Source organism: Ostrea edulis, chromosome 6, assembly GCF_947568905.1.
Source record: "Ostrea edulis chromosome 6, xbOstEdul1.1, whole genome shotgun sequence".
Taxonomy (NCBI): domain Eukaryota; kingdom Metazoa; phylum Mollusca; class Bivalvia; order Ostreida; family Ostreidae; genus Ostrea; species Ostrea edulis.
Window position 1 is genome coordinate 89,246,660 of NC_079169.1, and position 22,064 is coordinate 89,268,723.

General features: G+C 34.9%; 2 protein-coding genes across 3 annotated transcripts in view; one reads left to right on the forward strand and one right to left on the reverse strand.

Annotated features, from left to right (window-relative positions):
• Positions 1 to 7,665: 7,665 nt before the first annotated feature.
• LOC125683799 (dermatopontin-like) lies at positions 7,666 to 16,729 on the forward strand. Of its 2 annotated transcripts, XM_048925267.2 has the most exons (5): positions 7,666 to 7,735; positions 8,985 to 9,194; positions 12,086 to 12,217; positions 13,345 to 13,468; positions 16,484 to 16,729. In XM_048925267.2, exons 1-5 carry the CDS (start codon positions 7,723 to 7,725, stop codon positions 16,674 to 16,676), a joined length of 672 nt encoding a protein of 223 aa, XP_048781224.2. In that variant the 5' UTR covers positions 7,666 to 7,722; the 3' UTR covers positions 16,677 to 16,729. The 2 variants fall into 2 exon arrangements, with proteins under 2 accessions (XP_048781224.2, XP_048781225.2); XM_048925268.2 differs by lacking the exon at positions 12,086 to 12,217.
• Positions 16,730 to 20,439: 3,710 nt separating this feature from the next.
• Positions 20,440 to 22,064, reverse strand: part of LOC125647436 (uncharacterized) — a 30,684-nt gene continuing 29,059 nt past the window's right edge. Inside the window, exons 15-16 of the mRNA XM_056142573.1 lie at positions 21,628 to 21,766; positions 20,440 to 20,820 (exon numbers count right to left, since the gene is read on the reverse strand). Of these exons, the coding sequence (XP_055998548.1) occupies positions 20,706 to 20,820; positions 21,628 to 21,766 (254 nt within the window). The 3' untranslated portion in view covers positions 20,440 to 20,705. The remainder of the gene's footprint in view (positions 20,821 to 21,627; positions 21,767 to 22,064) is intronic.

Consider the following 22,064-nt stretch of genomic DNA (forward strand, 5'->3'; position numbering starts at 1 on the left):
CCCCCCCCTGTTGACTGATCAAACCCGCCGTAATAAACTATGTAAATTCAACAAAACATTGATTGGCATTAAAGTATTGGTCAATTGAATACAACGTAAAATGGGGATTATTATAAAGGATTGACGTTTGTGGTGAATGTGCGATAGTGCGCGGGAAATGTATCATTGGAAATATAACAGAAGAGGATTTGTTTACAGTAAAAAAGTTTACAGTCTTAAAATAGTTTATTAAACTCGCACGTATATCGCTTAAAGTAGTTCTCTCTACATCGTTCGCTGTCTGGTTGTGTTTCAACGTGTTCCGCCAACAATCCGCAGGTTTTCCATACTTTTGGCTTGCTATAATTGTTTACTTTCTAAATTCAGCTTGCCGTCACGTAATCATAGATATTTCGAAATGGGGCGTATGTCATCCGACTCAAAGATAAATAGGAACTCAACTTGATTATTTTTTAATCCGATCTAGTCTAATGGTATAATATACATGAAGAATATCACTTGAATAGCGTAATAAAAACACACGTACTTTTATTCCAATAGTTATATCCAATTCATACAGCATAAATGTACATACTTTTAAGTGAATAATTTGTATAGTATTTTTTTCCACAGTGTGAAGTGAAAACAATATTCATACATATCTCAAATGATATTGAACCCAACACCGTGCTTTATCTCTTACCTTTGTTTTACGCAGTTCATAGTCATAACGAAACACAGTTTGCACGAAATGTGATAATTTATTAAGATTGACAAAAACAGTAAACAACGTGGGCTTGACCTAACATATTGTACGAAATATATAAAACTGCAACTGACATCAGAGATATCAGCAACAACACAAAATATACTAAAAGTGGCTACTAGTTCAAGTCAAAATTAATGGAAAAACAATTAACTTCACAATATACAGAAAACATGGCTGAAACGTGACACAGGAAAAAAGACCATACATTGTGCAATTGAAGAAATTAAAGTGTATGTATTGGATTGTGCATGTAAAAATAATCACAAAACACGAGGAATATGCCAAAGACAACTTGATATATAAAGAAGTCAAGAACCAATGAATGTTAATTACATATTCTGTAACATCATGACCTAACATTGACTGCTAATAATTCACACAGAGGACGTGCAATTTTTCAGTCATTGCACTTTTAAAATTCTTTCCAATAATTTTCACTGGTACTTTATAATATGATATACAGCAATTCTTTTATATATATATATATATATATATATATATATATATATATATATATATATTACTCATGAATCAAAGACCGCAACGTACTGTGCGCCCTCTATATTCAGAGGAAATGACTCGCGAAACATTGTAAAGAACATAGACCAAAGTGAATGATGAATGATATCATGGTTTATCACAGCATCATTTTCCACGTTCACGATTAATTGGATTCAATTCTGTAGATGTATTCCGGATATTGTGGCCAGTTTAGGTTGATGTTTGGGAACATAACTGTAAGAAACAAAGCATTAACTTTAAACATGAGTGGATGTATATACATATACTAAAAGATAAAAGACACTTGTTTAGAAATATGACACTAGGGGCTTCTGGGATACTTTTTATAAGTATGGTATGCCTTAGTCAGCTGTTGGATTAAGTACTGAGCATGAAAGACGAAGAATTTAGACAAGCTTACTTATCTACATCCAGCACGAAATACAATATCAAAAGGGTTAATTTTGAAATCCAACATTAAGCTTTTTCAAATTTGACATTATACATTAGTCGACCTGTTTTTATAATCCTATGAAGCAGAATTTATTCACAAACTTCTATATGAGAAGAAAAAAATCTCTTGCTGTGGCCTTTACATTTAGATATATCGACGACGTTTTATCTATTAATAATAATAACTTTCATTCATATGTCGATTCGATATATCCTTGTAAACTCGAAATAAAAGACACCACAGAGTCGTCCATTTTTGCTTCATACTTAGATATTTTAATGTAAATTGATATTAAAAACAAACTAACAACTCAACTTCATGACAAACTAGATGATTGCAGTTTCTCCATAGTCAATTTCCCATATTTATGTACCGGTAGCAATATTTCATTATCACCTACATATTGTGTTTTTATCTCCCAACTGATTCGACACACAGGAGCTTGTTCTGCGTATGGTCAGTTTTTCAATCGAGGCAAGCTACTGAAAAACAAGTTGATGATGCAGGTTTTTAAACATTCTCGATTGAAGTCAGCATTTCGCAAATTATATGGTCGTTATAACATCTAGTTTGTCAATACAACCTATCATTAGGTAAAACGCTGTCTGATTTGTTTCATACCGATTGCTAGGCCGTTCTTGGAAGACTGATTTTGACTTCCGATAAAATATTTTACTAACACGGATGAATCCCCATAATACATGTACTAGAAAACGAAATAATGTAATTGAGCAAACGTAACGTTTTATATCAAATGTGACGTTTTTATTTTTTATAATGTTAATCATTTTCTTATAAAATTGCAAAACAAAGGATAAAAACAATAAAAAGAACACTTTCATTGTATGTTATTAACATTGACATATCCTAAATATCAAAATAAATTTTAAAAAATTATAAGATGGGATTCGCAGTGAAGTTATGGTAATAGAAGAAAGTAAGTGTATTTGAACGAGAATGCTACATACTTTCACAAGAATATTTACAAATTGATTTTGCAAAACTAAAATACGTTATAATATATAGATAATATGTTATCAGAAAACGTATAAGATTGTATTTTGTTCATGCCAAACTGTGGAGCAGAGCAGCACATTTATAAACGTTATTTCAAATTACACACTGAGAACGAAATACTTCATATATAATAACCACAATAAAATTTACATCTGCGCAAGTTGATTCTGAAGCCCGTTTAACAACTTCGTACCTTCTTTTCCCATAGTTCGGCATTTTACATCGTCTGCATCCCCCAGCTATTAGACATATATGCAGATACTTCACACAGATACGTGGACATTCGCAATCTGTAAATGATCATGCTTATTAGGATTGATAAACCAGTGAACCAAGACCATACTGTCAGATGTACATGAATGAGAGGTAAAACGAACCAACAGTGACTAATCTTATACCTCCCATAAGGAATACAAATTCATGAGTTGGACAAACACGGACCTTTGGACATACCAGAGGCGAGATCAGGTGCCTAGGAGGAGTAAGCATTCCCTGTCAACCGGTCACACCCGCCGTGAGGCCTATATCCTGATCAGATAAACGGAATTAACCGTAGTCAAAATCATACCTTGATATTTTATCGAACATAGATGCCATCGGCAAATTAACAACTCAACTTTACGACAAACGGTTGCCTAGGATCGGAGGAATAATGAAAGGCGAAGAAAACGAACAGTGATCAATTTCATAAATCATATAAGCAATACAAAAAAGAGAGAGTTGGGCAAACACTGAACCCTGGATATACCAGAGGTGGGATCAGATGCCTAGGAGAAGTAATCATCCCTTGTCAACCGGTCATGTGGTTTGGTCTGAGTGAATGATAGCGTCCTATATACAATTTAGCGTCGAGAATGGCTATGCCTACACCAGAAAAAACTTACCTCGCATGACTTTTGCAATATGGACTGGTGGCATTTGGAAACTGCATCCAAATTGTAAAGAAATAAATACTAAAACCGCAAAAATACGTACTGTATTCAACATCGTGTTTTAAATATCAATGGAAGTTTTAATCGCTGACACCTGCTTTTATTGCAGATAGACAGAGACTCCTAATTAATAAGTCATTGTGATTTGGTATATTTAAATGAAGGCGTGACAGATACAACTGGAAACTAGATGCTGTCATAAGATAGTAATATCTGCACGCAAGTGTTTGTATTTAGATATACACGAATTCTACGTTGTACTTGTGTAACCAGAAAAGAAGCTATGGTAATTATTACTTAACAGCCCAGTAGCTAAGTACTTCGTTACTGGCTTGAAAATATGGATGTATATTTAATTGCTGTTATAAAATTTAGAAATTTATTTCAAAATTAAGGATTATCCCCCTCATGCATAGCTCTTATCCTTGGACGAATTTGGTTTCCACTTTTTTTGGCACGCTGTTTATGGCTATATTTAGCTCTAAAACTTCATAGTTATTTCGGATTTCAAACATTTCGGTTGAGCATCACTGAGGAGACATTATTTGTCGAAATGCACATCTGGTGCATCAAAATTGGTACCGTATAAGTTTTACATACCTTATACCATATATATCCTTGCTGCTTATTTCAAGGTGCATTAAGTATTCTGTTGGGCAAGTGCCCTGGATTCATCCAAAACCCATTTTATAATTGTTAAAAGAGGAGTGTGACAAAGAAACAAGTGTGATATACTTAACAACCGAGGACTTAATCCCAAAACAATATATATTCATTGTGCTCATATCAAGATGCATCAAATACTCTGATGGGAAAGTGTCCAGGGGTCACCCCAACCCCTATCATTTTTTGATTATTGAAATGTCTTTAAAATGGTTGATATCCCATCTCTAGGATTTTGTTCGCTCTTTTTCCACCCCATTCTCCCGTGTAAATAACTATTGCATAAATTGTCAGAAGAGTTAGGAAACCAAGGATTGTTTTAGAAAAAGCGTCGTTTTTCGACCCCCATTTGGCCCCCAGGATAAAAATGAAAATTCTGAAACCTTATTGCACATTTATAGGACACCACCAATCATTTTCCAAAAGATTATTTGGCATTACATGAATTTGAAGAGGAGTTCTGGGTACCAGGTTTGTTTTATAAACGAAATCGTCGTTTATAGACCCCCATTTAGGCCCAAGGATGAAAATAAAAATTCCAAAACCATATTGCACATTTACATGGCACCAGCAATAATCTTCCAAAAGATGATTTGGCTACTGCATAAAATGTAAGAGGAGTTCTGTGAACAAGAATTTGGTAGAAAATCACCGCTTTTTGACTCCTATTTGTCCCCCTGGGTAAAATTGAAAATTTCCAAATCTTACTGAACATCTACTGGGCACCACCAATAATCTTCCAAAAAGAAAATTTGGTTACTGTGTAAATTGTAAGAGGAGTTTAGGGAACCAGGTTTGTTTAGAAAAGTCATAATTTTTACCCCATTTGGCCCCAAGGATAAAATTGAAAATTCCAAAACCTTATTGCACATCTGCATATTGGGCACCACGTATCATATTAATAAAGATTATTCGGTTACTACTTAAAATGAAAGAGGACTTTGATAAAGACGAAAATATGGCAGACCAGGTTAACAACAATATACCTGGACTTAAGATTAAGAACGGATACACAATTCAGTGCTATATACATATATGTATGATAAACAAAAGAAGAGATTCGTTTTCCAAATTCAAATCGTACTCCCCACTGTAAAACTGTGAGTTAGGGCTACCATGATCTATAGTGACATAGTTAGTGAGGGAGACATTAAAGTAGGTCGCCTGAGGTCACCGTAAAAGTCAACACAAATCAGTAACATGGTGTCTTTGTAATCTTCTTTTCACTATCCTGCTTTGCCTTCTGGATATGTCATATTGAAAATGATAATATGTGTTGATAAAATTCATATCTTGCATAAAATGAAACATTAAATCTACCAACTGAACGATTCATGGTAATAAACAATACAATACAATAGATCAAAGTAGAGGGATCTAAATACCGGTAATCCAAAGGATAATCAGAATCGCAGATGACTTACGATGAACAGCATAATCAGTGGACAGTTAGTGACTTAGGATAAGTTTGGCAGGATCCTTGATTTACGATGGTTTTGTAGAAATTGTTTTAGTCACAAGATGATACTGTAAATTCAATCGTATTGTGCCACAACATATGCAAGAAGTGGTGTCATTCCAATATGGATTTTACAAATTCTAAAGAACCTTTCGTAAATTCAAAATAACAACGCTTTTCTTAAATCAACAGCATTAAAACGTATTACTTTTGAACAGTTTACATGGCCAATTAAAGGTTAGACTTTTTGACATCAAAGACAATTGCGTCTTCAACAAAAGAAAAAGGAAATATCCATATCTAGTGATCAGTCATCCAAGAATTGCTTTGTTAAACTGATTCTGCACACAAGTACTTTGAAGAGTATGTTAAGATATACTGAGTTCCTAATTGACAACATCTTTGTAGTCTTTGGTGATCAGGTCGTCCAACTATCTGTTGGAATTTCTATGGGCACGAATTGTGCTAATTTGTTAGCTGACCTGTTTTTTTTTTATTATTATGAAGTAGAATTTATTCAAATCTTGAACATGAGAAGAATAAATCTCTTTCTGTGGCGTTCAACTCTACAATTAAATATATGAACGATGTTTTATCTATCAACAAAATAATTTTCATTCATGAAATGTGAAAAAAGTTATCAATACCACCTATGGGGAATAAAAATTAGCGAGTTTGACAAATACGGATTCCTGGATATTCCAGAGGTGGGATAATGTACCTAGGAGGAGTGAGCATACCTTGTCGACCGATCAAACCCGCCGTGAACCCTATATCTTGATCAGGTAAACTGAGCAATCAGTAGTCAAAATCCGTGTGTTATGAACGGCATGAAACACGTCAGACAGCATTTCATATATCCCAGTGAACTTAAAATGAAAGACACCACAGAGTTTTCCACATATGCTTCATACTTAGATATTCTATTGAACATTGATTTTATCGAGAAACTAACAACTTAATGTTATGACAAAAGGGATTACGTAAGCTTCCCCATCACCATCGGCTCATATCTACGAAGCAATATTCCATTTTTACTTGTATGTAATGTGTAGGTCTCTCAACTGATTTGATAAGCAAGAGCTTGTTCTGCGTATAATCAGTTGATACACCCAATGCATGTTACTGATAAACAAGTTGATGTTACAAGGGTTTTCACTGTCTCGTGTCCCGTGGGGATCCCGGTTAGAATAGGTTTGCAGTACCCCTTGCTTGTCGTACGATGCAATTAAATGGGACGGTCCTTCGGGTGAGATCTAGACCGAAAAATCAGAGGCCTTGTGTTACATCAGGTGTGGCATGATAAATATCAGTCCTTGCTCAAATACTGTAAGCACCGATCATATGGCTAAATATCACATCTCCTTACCGGCAATAGTGATATCTCCATATGAGTGAAAGATTCTCGAGAGAGAGGCGTTAAACAATGTACAATCAATCAATCAAGTATCTCGTTTAAATTCAGCATTTTGTAAATTCTATGGTCGTTATAATGATCTTGTTTGCCAATACAACCTATCATTGTATTATATTTTGTGTATGAATATATGAATAAAATTACTTAAATACACAGACCCCCCCCCCCCCCGCTAATATATCATCTACATCAGCTTGAGAGATATATGACAAACAGAGCCTCTCATAACCACTATTGTATATTTGTCATATTTGTCTGTATCTATGGCATTAACATATCGAACTAAAGAGTTCTCTGGTATTCTACTTTATGACAGCATAAAGGTTCGATTTTGTTACCCTAATATTATTGTTTTGCATGTGTATTTTCGTGGGTATGGAGATGTACCAAGTAAGCAAGTCGAAAATAATCGGAACAAAATTGTTTTAAAAACGGACGCGTCTCCAACATGGTTTTGATGTTACATGTACTACTCTGATAATGTTATATGTGACTGTTAAATAGGCTATCAGTAGGTACAGTACGGAAATAATGACTCTCACAGGTATAGCTGTTATCTATCTCTTAAACAACTGACATATTTCGCTAATAATTCTGCTATGATCTTGGTGGATAATATTGCTTTGGTTGTTTTGCTTGGTTTTGTTCTTTGATATCCCATTGTGAAACGTCACCATCTGTAAGTGTTTTGGTATGTACTATTGGTATGAAGCAGATTTTATGAATATTGGTATAGAAGCATTATTTTTTCATTTGGGAAATATTGAGCACTGGCATCCCATTTTGAAGGAAACCATATATCGGTTATATATATTTCTTAAAATCGCTTTTTTAAAAACATATCATAATTTGTAATAAAAAGAATTTACCCTACCTATGACAAAATGGAGATAATTTCAGGTCAGGGGCAACTCGTAGAGTACTGATAGATACTTTGGGTATAACTCCTAGACTTCTTACAAACTTCTCCATCGTCAACTTCTACTTTGTCAACACAACCTGTCCTTGGCTCAAATGTTGTCTGACTTGTTAGGCCGTTCGTGGCACGCAAGTTCTGACTACGGATTACGGCGCTTACCTGATTAGATATAGGACTCACAGCGGGTGTGAGCGGTTAACAGGGGATAGTTACTCCTCCTGATTCTATACACGGATTACTTTGTTACCCCGTGGGGATCCGGGTTAGAATAGGTGTTCTGTACCCCTTGCTTGTCGAGTATTTGGATGAGACAGCAAACAAGTCACGGCAGGTGTGCTACGATAAAGACCCCGTCCTGCCCAAAGGACTTAAGTGCCGAATATTGGCTTAACTTTTTGCAGCGTTTTTTCGGCAATAGTGACATCTCCATATGAGTGAAAAATTCTCGAGCGGGACGTCATACAATAAACAACCAATCCTTTCGTTTATCTGATCACGACAGAGTGTCACAGCGGGTGTAACCGGTCCGTAGGGATGATTACTCCTTTTAGACACCTGATCCGACCTCTGGTTTCTCCAAGGCTGTGCTTTAGCCCTGTTTAGGAGTTGTATTTTAATTGATCACTGTGCGTTAACTTCACGCTTCCCATACACCATTGACTAAAACCTTAATTACAACTCATTGAAAACTGACTAATGGATTGATTACAACAAACCTTAATTACAACTCATTGAAAACTTACTAATGGCTTGATTACAACCCCTAAATCAAGACTACGACACAATTTATACTACAATTCTCACCGCTATGTTGAATTAATATTTTGAATCGTAGGTTCATTTTTTCCTATCAGTCGATTTGTGATTGTTGCAGCAATATTTCTTCTGGCTTTGACGTTCGAAGGCTGTGTTTCTGACTGGACCTGGGTAAACGATTATGACAAAAGGTTTCGCTTTGAATGCCCCAATGGCCAGTACCTGACAGGGATTCAAAGTCCATTCAGTGATTATCATCATGACCGGAAGTTCAATCTCCGATGTAGCCCCAACTCGTCTCTCCTGCATTCATCCTGCGCTTGGACAGGTACAATCATTCTCACTTTCTCAACAGATGTTGGGGACCATCTCATAAACCAGAAAAGAGATGCAAATATAGCGTTATGCTCGCAGGAGCATGCCTATTTTGCACCTCAACTGTGATGGTCACCACTTTGAATTTCAGGCTTATCTGGCATTCGTTAGATACTGATGTTTAGATTATAGTTTAATGTACGCTATGTACATATATATGTCGGTAACGAAGGTTTCACATTCTTAGTACATGTTTCACACAGTACTTAAACTCTTGAACTCATCATAAGCCTTCTGTACATTTTATCCTTTAATAAAAAATCTTCAGAATTTATTTTGATTGGTGTAATTTTGTACTGGCTGGTTTTGATGATTAGTACCCCAAGGGAAGTTTACCTGTATTCAACAGCCAGGCAATGGTCTACCATGAATAGTTTTTAAGCATAATTATGATTTTTCTACACATTCAAAATATCTTCATTAATGTTTAAACACTAAATATCATTTCTAGATTTAAGTCAAACCGTCCTAATATTAGCCTTTTGAGGATTTGTTTTCTAACATGATCGGAAAGGTGTGCGTTTTGTAGATATTATTCTGAATATGATATTTTTGAGAAAAATGCTGATAGATCAATATAAAACTGTTCATATTTCTTTTCAATTTCCGTGGTCGAGAGGTTAGAGCATCGCGCTCAAATTCACACGGCCTCTCACCTCTGTCGGTGCGGGTTCGAATCCCGCTCGCGGCGGTGAGAAAGTTTCCCAGTTTACTTTCGGAAGGTCGGTGGTCTCTTCCCAGGTACATTGACCTGGGTTCTTCTCTCTTCCACCAATAAAAACTGGGCTCCACCATATAACTGAAAAATTGTTGAGTGTGGCAGAAAACATGAATCAATCAATCATCAATCATTTTCAATTTATTTCAAACGACGCGTTAAATTTCTGAGCGTGTCACTCTATGAACGAAACCCGAAAACCAGATGGCGAGTACGCATTTATTCATATATAACGAAGTGTTAAAGATGGAGCATGAGAGAGAGAGAGAGAGAGAGAGAGAGAGAGAGAGAGAGAGAGAGAACGGATTTATTTATTGCTAATGCTTGTGGATATTTTCAATTCAACGTTCTAAAAAATTACTATTGTTAAACATCACTCTGATTCCATGCACAAGTATTCTGAAGTTGAAATAAAAAATACACTGGGGTTCATCATTCGCAATATTTTCTTAGTCTTTGGTGATCAGGTCTTCCAACAGTCTGTTGGAATTCCCATAGGCATGAATTGTGCTCCTTTGTTAGCTGACCTGTTTTTACATTCTTATGAAGAAGAATTTATTCAAAAACTCCTACATGAGAAGAATAAATCTCTTGCTGTGGCCTTCAATTCCACATTTAGATACACCGACGACGTATTATCTATTAACCATTATATTTTTCATTCATAGGCTGATTCGATATATCCATGTGGATTCGAAATAAAACACCAGAGTTGTCCACTTCTGCTGCCTACTTAGATATTCTATTGAAAGTAGACATTAACGGCAAACGAACAACTGAACGTTATGGCAAACGGGATGATTTCTGCTTCTCCATCGTCAAATTCCCATATTTATGTAGCAATATTGCTTTATCACCTGTATATCATGTTTTTATCTCTCAACTGATTCGATACGCAAGATCTTGATCTGCGTATGGTCAGCTTTTAAATCGAGGCAAGCTACTGACAAACAATTTGATGGTGCAGGGATTTCAAATCTCGTTCAAAGTCAGCATTTTGCAAATTCTATGGTCTTATAACGATCTAGTTTGCCAATGCAACCTATCATTGGGTCAAATTCTGTCTGGCTTGTTTCATACCGATTGTTAGACCATTCTTGGCACACTGATATTGACTACGGATACCCCTATTTACCTGATCGAGATATATGGCTCACAGCGGGTGTGACCGGTCGACAGGGGATGCTACTTCTCCTAGGCACTTGACCCCACCTCTGGTATAGCCAGGGTTCATGTTTGCCATCTTTATTTTATATTGCTAATAGGAGTTATGAGATTGATCACTGTTCGTTATGAATGAAGGGTATGCATAGTACGGCATAGGGCCTGGTGGCCGCCCTGAGACGGGGGCCCAGGGGTGAAGCCCCCCTCCCCCGATTATCCTGGGTTCTACCAATGAAAATACTTAAGTATTTTTTGTGCGTAGAAACAGGGTTTCTTGTCTATTTCCAAAGCACAAAGTCACAAAATTACTTTCTTAAGTGTTTCATTATGCCATCTCACAGTGTGTACTTGTAATGACTTAAGCAAATGATGTGTACGCAGTTGGGTATATGCGTATAGGCAGCTACGTGTCCGACTTGTATTTACATTTTGTGGTTTCATCAATTTTCAAGGGCAATCTAATCTACTGAATTTATGACAAGTAATTTATTCATACATAAATAATTTCGTAGACAGCAAGTACTATAATTTCCCTACACAAACAAAAACTGTATTTTGTTGATCACTCGACACAATTTCGTATTATACAAAAATGATTAATCTACTGTACTTAATTTCTCGCACGTAAAACGAATCAAATTTGGAACCATTGGATACTAGTATTTGCATTTAAACATAAAATGATCAAGCCTAACATAATATTAATTGCTTGATTTTAAACTAGACTACTGCTTAGATGAAGAGACATGGCTTAGATGTAGAAAGCTGAATAATCCTCAATATATTATGAAGCATTGCATTGTATGAAAACATATATAAATTGATTTAGAGGAATGTAATATAAGGTGTGGTTTTACACAAATTCTATTATTCTTCCATTTTAAGATGTTTTGATACTTCTCTTCGATATTAGACAAAAATGAAAATGCTTCCTAATAAATCCTTTTCATATTTTGATGCAGGTTACGTGAATGAGATGGACAAACCTCTAGTGTTTCAATGTCCCCGGGGTGGAATCATTGACGGAATAGAAAGCTATCACGACAATTATTTTGAAGATAGAAAATTCAGATTTAAATGTTGTGATGTTCCGCGTAAGTAGACAATCACCATGTCTCTGTGTTCTCTTGAGTTCCTCAAGGCTCAAAAGAAGTTTTACGATCGTGAGTCTGCGTTTTTTCCAGAACCCTGGAAAATTTTCGATCAAATTTGCCAAATTAGTTTTGTGGAAGGGCTTTGACATTTTGCCAATCTTGTTTGCCAATACAACCTGTCAAATGTTGTCTGACGTGTTTCCTACCGATTGTTAGGCCGCTCTTGGTTTGACTACGGATGACTCTGTATACCGGATCAAGATATAGGGCTCACGGCAGGCGTGACCGGTCGCAAGGGGATGCTTACTCCTCCTAGGCACCTGATCCCATCTCTGGTATATCCAGGGGTCCATGTTTGCCCAACTTTCTATTTATAGGAGTTTTGAGACTGATCACTGTTGGTTATCTTCGACTTACATAAGAAATTCACTAGAGAAAACTTCGGAATCAAGCCCAAGGCAAAGTCAAATATTTGACATAAGTCAAACTTTTTACCCAAACTTTTATTTTTTAGCCCACCTGAACCATAAGCTCTAGTGATCTTTTCTGATCACCTTCTCTCCGTTTTCTGTCTGTCTGTCTGTAAACATCACATTTTCACTTGGCCAATTTCAACCAAACTTAAAAATCCTCGAGAAAAGGAGATTTGGAATTGTTCAAATGATTTATTGTATATTGTTTAACGTCCCTCTTGAGATTCTTTCACTCATATGGAGACGTCATCATTGGTGGTGAAAGACAGCAAAATTTAGGCCTATGCACGGCACTTACGGCCTTTGAGCAGGGAGGGATCTTTATTGTGCCACACCTCCTGTGACACGGGGCCTTGGTTTTTGCGGTCTCATCCGAACGACCGCCCCATTGAGTCGTATTTTGCGACAAGCAAGGGGTATTGAGGACCTATTCTACCCCCGATCCGCACAAAAAATTGTTCAAATGAGGAGTTATATATCCTTTCAAGGGAAGACAAGAAAAGGGAAAACTAGAATTGGGCCATTTAAAAATCTTCACCAAAATCACTTGGCCAAAAAGGTGATATTTGAAACCTTATGATATAGCATATTAATAAAAAAAAAAAACGGAAGTCAGATACCATTATGTATTGTGTTATGTTTTATCTCACACAGTGATGTGCGTGTATAACTGCAAATACACCGGGTGGCTGAATGGATTTGGAGGATACTTCAGTTACTTGGTTCCAGCAAACCAATTCATCAGAGGAGTTGTTAGTTTTCACAATAATACGTCCGAGTAAGTTCATGTCCGAAATATCTGGTCAACCATATGTGTTCCATCATTTAATGTGTCTGATAAATGGAAGTTTCTTTCCGACAGGGCTGGTCGACCATAAGTTTGCCATCACTGCATGTGTCTGTTAAATGGAAGTTTCTGTCCGAAAGGTCAGGCCGACCACAAGTGTTCCATAATAATAATAATAATAATAAAGCCTTTATTTATCCAGGATTACATATTTAGCGATAACGTTAGTTTTCAATATGGTCCTGCATATAACATACATACAGACAGATATTAGTAAAATAAACACAGATTAAAATAAGTAGAATACATATAAACTTAAGAAATAATTATGAATGCAAGATAAATAGGAACAAAATGAAGCTGAAAAAGTATGGTAATAATCTCTAAGATAATTTCTCTTAAAACACACAACACTTGTTGAGTTTCTTATATTTTGACTCAAGGCATTCCACACTGTGCTCCCTGAAATGCTGAAAGATCTTCTACTATAATCTGTTTTTGCCCTGGGTATATACAATATATTTGAATTAGAATTTCTAGTTTGCCTCTGACTGCCTTCTGATACATATTTAAAAACATTTAAATAATCTGGCATTCAACCATGTAAAACTTTATACACTAAAATGACTATTCTATAGACAAAGTAATCTGATAGATAAAACTTATACGGTACCAATTTTGATGTACCAGCTGCGCATTTCAACAAATAATGTCTCTTCAGTGATGCTCAACCGAAATGTTTGAAATCCGAAATAACTATGAAGTTTTAGAGCTAAATATAGCCAAAAAACAGCGTGCCAAAACAATGGAGCCAAATTCGTCCAAGGATAAGAGCTATGCATGAGGGAGATAATCCTTAATTTTGAAATGAATTTCTAAATTTTATAACACCAATTAAATATACATCCGTATTTTAGAGGCAACCAGTTAAGTTCTGTAAACATGACATTAGATGGTGTTTCAAAATTTCTGATGTTAAGAATTACCCTTGCAGCTCGTTTTTGCAATATAAAAAGCTTATTCACATTTACAGCATTTCTTGGATTGCTCCATATAGTACAACAATATGTAAAATGTGGAAAAATCATAGTATAAAAAGTCATCAGCAGCGCATCGTTTGACATAAAATATCTTATTTCTCTTAAAATGCCAATTCTCTTGGAAATCTTGTTCATAAGTGATTCTATGACTTTTCCAGGACAAAGTTTCATCATTAATAATACCAAGTAATTTTCGATACTTTGATAATTTTTGTGCCGATCCAATAAGCATACATTGAGTTTTAGACAGGTTTAAACTAAATTTATTTTCCTTAATCCACATTATACTGCGCTGAAGATCTTCACACATCTTTGACTCAATATTTTCCACTGACTTATCTGTTACATCTTGTGAAGTATCACCTGCATACATATTTACATGATAATGTTTCAGTGCTTGTGGATATTCATTAATATACAGGATAAAAACAATGGGCCTAAAATAGAGCCTTGCGGAACTCCAATGGTTACATTTTTTTCATCCGATAAATTGCCTTTCCAAATAACCCTCTGTGTACTATTTGTTAGATATGATTTAAACCATTCAAAAGTATCTATGCCAAATGACTTGAGTTTGTGCAATAAAACCTTGTGATTGACAGTGTCAAATGCTTTCCGTAAGTCTATAAAAAGTACACCAGTAAGTTTACCTTCATCAATATTTTTAAGTGATCTATCTACTAGAGAAATAAGAGTACTTTCACTTGAGTGTTTTGGCCTAAAACCAGACTGACAATCTGTAATTAGAGAATTTACTAACAAATACTCATAAAATGAATTAAAAACATGCCTTTCTAAAATTTTGCTAACACATAGTAAAATGGATACAGGCCGATAATTATTAACTAGACATTCATCCCCTGATTTAAAAAGTGGTACAACACGTGCCTTTATCCAGTCATCTACACAAGTACATGAAGAGATAGAATAGTTGAAAATATATGCAAGAATATCACATACACTGTTTGATGAAAGTTTTAGAAGTTTGACAGAGATACCATCCAAACACCTGTTGCCTTTGATGCAGACATACATTTTATCTCATTTTCAATAAATTATGCAGTTATACCTGGTATTGTATAAGAATTTTTAGGTATTTGTTCTTCAACTGTAGGTAAAGTGTCATCAAAATGTTTTCCTAGCTCATGATCAATGTTACAAAAGTAATTATCAAAACATTCGGCAATATCCTTTGTATCTTTAAAATTTACGTCATTGCATGTGTCTGTTAAATGGGAATTCCTGACCGAAAGGGCTTGTCAACCATAAGTGTTCTATCATTGCATGTGTCTGGTAAATGGAAGCTGGCCATTCGCTGCTGTATTATTGTGTTAGCCCGATAAAAGACTCCGTCATCCACTGTTTAATTATTGTGTGAGTCCATTAAATAGAAGAGTTAATCATCCACATTGTTTTACCACTTCTTCGGTACACAGGTAGGCAGAGCCGTGCATACACTCACTATAATCCGTATAACTTTTGTTTTGCAGTGTGATAATTTTGACTTATGTTATTGTATCATACCGCCAACTTTTGAATAGCTTAATTTGCACTCAAAGGTGCCTGCAGCCATATTCAATATGTATTTTCTCAAGAAGGATTTCTCTGTATCGCAGTTTTTCCATGCTAAAGGTACATGTAGCACTCTTCAGCATGGGAGGTAAATAGAAGGAAATATACTGATTCTTTTAAACGCCAGTTATTTCTGACGAAAGTAAAACGCTTTACAGGCAAGTTATTAACAATACAGCGCTTATCAATTTTCATGTTTGAGAACTATGCCTGCCAAATTATATTCCGTAAAATCATTTGTATACCTATGACCTAGAAAATCGTCAATTTTCACGCACGCGGATAACCCCAGCTATGCGATAGAAAAACAAACCCTAGTCGTGTGTCCAGCTTGAACGATTGGATCAAATGAATTTTATATAATTTACATTGTTTCAACATGTTCATATTTCAGTGACAGGAAGTTTGATTTCGAGATATGTTCCCTAAGCTACGATTGTAGTCATCATTTAACTAAGGCACCTACCACAACCACCTCTACAACCACCACCACCACAACAGAAAACCCACACCTGTTTCCAATAGTAACCGAGGAACAGCAAAACCCGTTGCACATCATCGGCCGGAGACAACAAATAAAAACTTAAAATCATGTGAATTTTACCTTTTATTAAAACAATAAACACCTTTTTCCATCTTACGTAACAGTATTATAACAAATTGATTTCATAATCGCATATACGACACGTCTCCGATATCATGATGCAAGCATATTTTAATATTCTGAACCAACCCTTTCAGATGAGGGGTGGGGGGGTTGGAATAAAAATAATAGGTGTTATTTCGCTCGATACAAATATAATTACAAATGGCTCTTTACGAAAATGTTAACGGACGACGCAAACAAGCCCATTTTACAACAGGTTACCTGAGTATAATCGAATGTTTTAACGATCCGTAATTCCTGTACCCCAAAGTACATAGAAAACTGAAAATATACATGACTAACACCATGTTACAACAATATTTGGAGGACTGGAACAATGGTTCTTTGTTTGTTTTACCCCCGTAAACACTGAGGCGTTACCAGCTAGAAGTGAAGTACCACAAATTTAAACTTATGCTTAATGTTCATGGCCGTAGCAATGAGGGTTCTTTAACATGCAACGGGATCTCCGTTTTAAAGTCATATCCGAAATACCCGTGATGCTATAAGCCGAGCGTATGGCAGAGCAAACACTACATATATTTAGGTTTTGAGATACTGCGACCGGTCTGGAACAGTAGTTAGATAATAGCATGAATGGAAGGTGAAATATGATAAATGAATTATTTTGAATATTGACGGGGGTTGAACTTTATAAATATATATTCAACTTGCCAGGAATCTCGACCACACTAGTAAAGAACAAAGGACGCCTGACAATCATAGAAGAAAGAATGTCACAATACGACATCACATAATAATTGGGATTGATAGGAAATGTACTGATCAACACCATCAGTGATACACATGCAAGGTCAACACTTCTCCGCAAATTAAGCCTATTGTCCGCAAGTTTACGGTGGAACAAATCTTATTTTTCTTTCGATGGCGTATGCAATTTTCTGATCTGTAGCTTTGACATTTTTTTCTTCATCAAATGCAGTCAACTACAATAAAACCCCTGGGAGGAGCAATTCATAAACGTGTATGAAAGCTTAATAATTCTGTATTCAAGATGTATGGCCGATTGTAAAATCATAGAGGCGGGAATGATCAAGGGCACTTCTGAAACTCATCACTTTATGAAAAGGTGAAGATAAATACAGTCATCAATCTCATAACACCTACAAAGAACATAAATTTACGAGTAGGATAAAAATGGACCCCTAGACACACCAGAGGGAGGATCAGGTGCCTAGGAGGAATACACATCCCCTGTCGACCGGTCACACCCGCCGTGCGCCCAATATCCTGATCAAGTAAACGGAGTTATCCGCAGTCAAAACCAGTGCGTCAAGAACGGCCTACATGTAACAATGTGAAATAAGCATCAGTTTTAGCGGATTTCCATTGTCGGTTACTCACGGGTGTTTCTCATTGATTCTGTCTATCATGAAAGTGTGGACTAAATAATCGTGATTTGTGATGATGGTATATTCCAAGTTCACAAAATTAATGACAATTCCAAATTTTCTCATTCATAGCCAACATTGATAACATTTAAAGCAAATATTTCTTCAGAATATATAGAACACAGTTCTCTACTTCTCAAACTTACATATTTTGTACACCTGTATCATCTGCAACTCTAGTATTAAGATAATACACAGTCAAACGTGCGCCCCTTTCTTCCAAAACAAATGTATGTAAAATTCAAATAATGATAATAATAAATATGTATGCCATTTTCTTTTGAAACTCTAAAGTTACTAAGACGTACATCATGATCGTGATTGTATATCTTTAATAATGCATTGTCTCCAAACAAATTTTTAAAGTCTTATCATGAAATTTTAGTGAGAATGTGAGCCATGCCTTCTCCTTTGTACATATAACTTGATAAGAAAAACTTGTATATGTGCATTTTATAATCTTTTGTCAGAGCTTAATGCAATATGACGTCCACCATCTTTACATTTGTGAAACGTGATCATCATCAAGAAGTTGGATTACACCATCGCGACAATGCGAAACTACTATAAAATTAGAAGTTTTAGTATGTTAAAGTTTTATGCGCATTTTCTTTTTCAAATTAAACCTTTTTGCAGAGGTAGCTGTACAAAACATAAACAGGAAGCTAATAGTTTACGATTTATTGAATGATAATTATGAAATAATGATAAGACAGTCGTCTGCCTGGATACCGCACACATGTAACTAGATATAACAGATATAATACAACCAAGTCAAGAAACGTCAGCGTCCTATTTAGCTATGAAATATTGCTGTGTTACAGTTTGTCATTTTCCATCTCATCTCTGAATCTCCGGATTTTGCCACAACGCAGCAAACCTTGTACGTACACAGTGTATATGTGTGTATATGTGTGTGTGTGTGTGATATGGTGTGTGTAAGTGTGTTCTATGCTCTGTGTTGAATATGTGTTGTGACTGTTGTGGGTGTGGCAAATGTTAATTAAGATAAAAAACATACATGCTAAATATGAAGAAAATCAAAGTGGACACAGTAATGAAGACCGGTTCTGTAATAAAATCAGCTGATTGTAACTATATTGCAATTATGTAATGTAATCAGTTGATTGTAACTAGATTGCAATTATGTAATGTAATCAGTTGATTGTAACTCTATTGTAATTATGTAATGTAATCAGTTGATTGTAACTAGATTGCAATTATGTAATGTAATCAGTTGATTGTAACTAGATTGCAATTATGTAATTTAATCAGTTGATTGTAACTCTATTGTAATTATGTAATGTAATCAGTTGATTGTAACTAGATAGCAATTATGTAATGTAATCAGCTGATTGTAACTAGATTGTAATTATGTAATGTAATCAGTTGATTGTAACTAGATAGCAATTATGTAATGTAATCAGTTGATTGTAACTAGATTGCAATTATGTAATTTAATCAGTTGATTGTAACTAGATTGTAATTATGTAATCAGTTGATTGTAACTAGATAGCAATTATGTAATGTAATCAGTTGATTGTAACTAGGTTGTAATTATGTAATGTAATCAGTTGATTGTAACTAGATTTCAATTATGTAATGTAATCAGTTGATTGTAACTAGATAGCAATTATGTAATGTAATCAGCTGATTGTAACTAGATTGTAATTATGTAATGTAATCAGTTGATTGTAACTAGATAGCAATTATGTAATGTAATCAGTTGATTGTAACTAGATAGCAATTATGTAATGTAATCAGTTGATTGTAACTAGATTGTAATTATACAATGTAATCAGCTGATTGTAACTAGATTTCAATTATGTAATGTAATCAGCTGATTGTAACTAGATTGTAATTATGTAATGTAATATGCTGATTGTAACTAGATTGTAATTATGTAGTCAGGTGATTGTAACTAAATTGTAATTTTGTAATGTAATAAACTGATTTTGACTAGATTGTAATTATTTAATGTAATAAGCTGATTTTAACTAGACTGTAATTATGTAATCAGCTGACGGTAACTAGATTGTAATTATGTAATCTGCTGATTGTAACTAAATTGTAATTAGGTAACCTGCTGATTGTAACTAGATTGTAATTATGTATTCTGCTGATTGTAACTAGATTGTAATTATGTAGTCTGCTGATTGTAACTAGATTGTAATTATGTATTCTGCTGATTGTAACTAGATTGTAATGATGTATTCTGCTGATTGTAACTAGATTGTAATGATGTATTCTGCTGATTGTAACTAGATTGTAATTATGTATTCTGCTGATTGTAACTAGATTATAATTATGTAATCTGCTGATTGTAACTAGATTGTAATTATGTATTCTGCTGATTGTAACTAGATTATAATTAGGTAACCTGCTGATTGTAACTAGATTGTAATTATGTAACCTGCTGATTGTAACTAGATTGTAATTATGTATTCTGCTGATTGTAACTAGATTATAATTAGGTAACCTGCTGATTGTAACTAGATTGTAATTATGTAACCTGCTGATTTTAACTAGATTGTAATGATGTATTTTGCTGACAGTAACTAGATCGGGATTATGGACTGTATTGTTGAGACGATGACAGGTTCCCGCATTTTTTTCTTTTGTCTCTTTGGAAGGTCCTCCATCACGAAGCCTACAATATCCTCAAGGTTATGTCTAGGGAATAAAAAATATTAGTATTAATCTGATATGACACCTAATTAACAGATATATGGAATAATCCTGTAATTGAAAACAAAGTTAGTATTTGAAAAAGACCTACACGATTAAGATATGGAAAATAAGCTGTAGTGCCTCTTTAAATTAACACGTTCATTGGTACGTTGTAGTTGTAGCATTCTGCAAAATATCCTACATGATGTTATGTAAAGGTTGAAATCTTATTTCCTCTCCTCTGACCTTGACGGTCATTATTAAACCTGAATAAACATGAATTGCTTGCATAACATAGTGATATATTCTAGCTTACATTTGCACAACATGGAAATCTGCGTATTAATTTTACAAATATCATCCTCTTTATCCTTCAGGGATTTTTTTATGTAATCATGTACATTATATCCCTACCATTAGAATAAAATCACTCCAAAAATGTCTAATTATGTCCCCTTGTAGGAGACTTTATCTTGCATTTAAATAAATCTAAATCATATTTGCCTATAAGCATAGCATTTGTCATGTTTGGTTGAATTTCATCCATTATTTTTTAAATGAAAATGAAAATTTGAAGTCACGAAGAATCTCAGTCGCACATTGAAAGAGCTCATCATAGCCTTTGGTTCATGTTAGCTAAAAGGCTTTAAATATTTCGTAGTTTTAATTTTGACGCAGGTGTCATATGTATATCTTCAAAACGGTATTTAATTATGAGGCAGTTGCTTGTGTCTTCAACATTTCTAAGACGAAAATGCAATAGCTCAACTACAGAGCAAGTGTCACATACAGATCAGAATCATAACTTACTGCAAGTATTTATTTCTGAGATGTTTTATCACTGAATTCAGAAACCAGCAGTCCGTGCCTTTTGCAGTACCGGACAAGGAGTCGCCATACACAATGTAGAAGTTGTTGTCTCTTGGTTCTAAGCTCGTCCTGTTCCTGTCTGATAACAGTGTACATTGATTGGTGCAAATGTTTACATTTATTAAAACAAACCAAAATTCTTGAAATATTTACTTACATTCTCTTCACCTTGCATTCTACAGATTATTTCATTATTCAAGTAATTACAATTACATAACGCAAGAAGCATATAATATTGATATTAATGGAATATTAACAACTACAAGTAGTAAACAAACCAAAATGAAGTTAATAGAAAATGAGAAATGTATCATATTTGCTATTGGCCAAAAGAGGAAAAGTTAAATTAAGACATTAACGTAAGCAGGATACGCCTT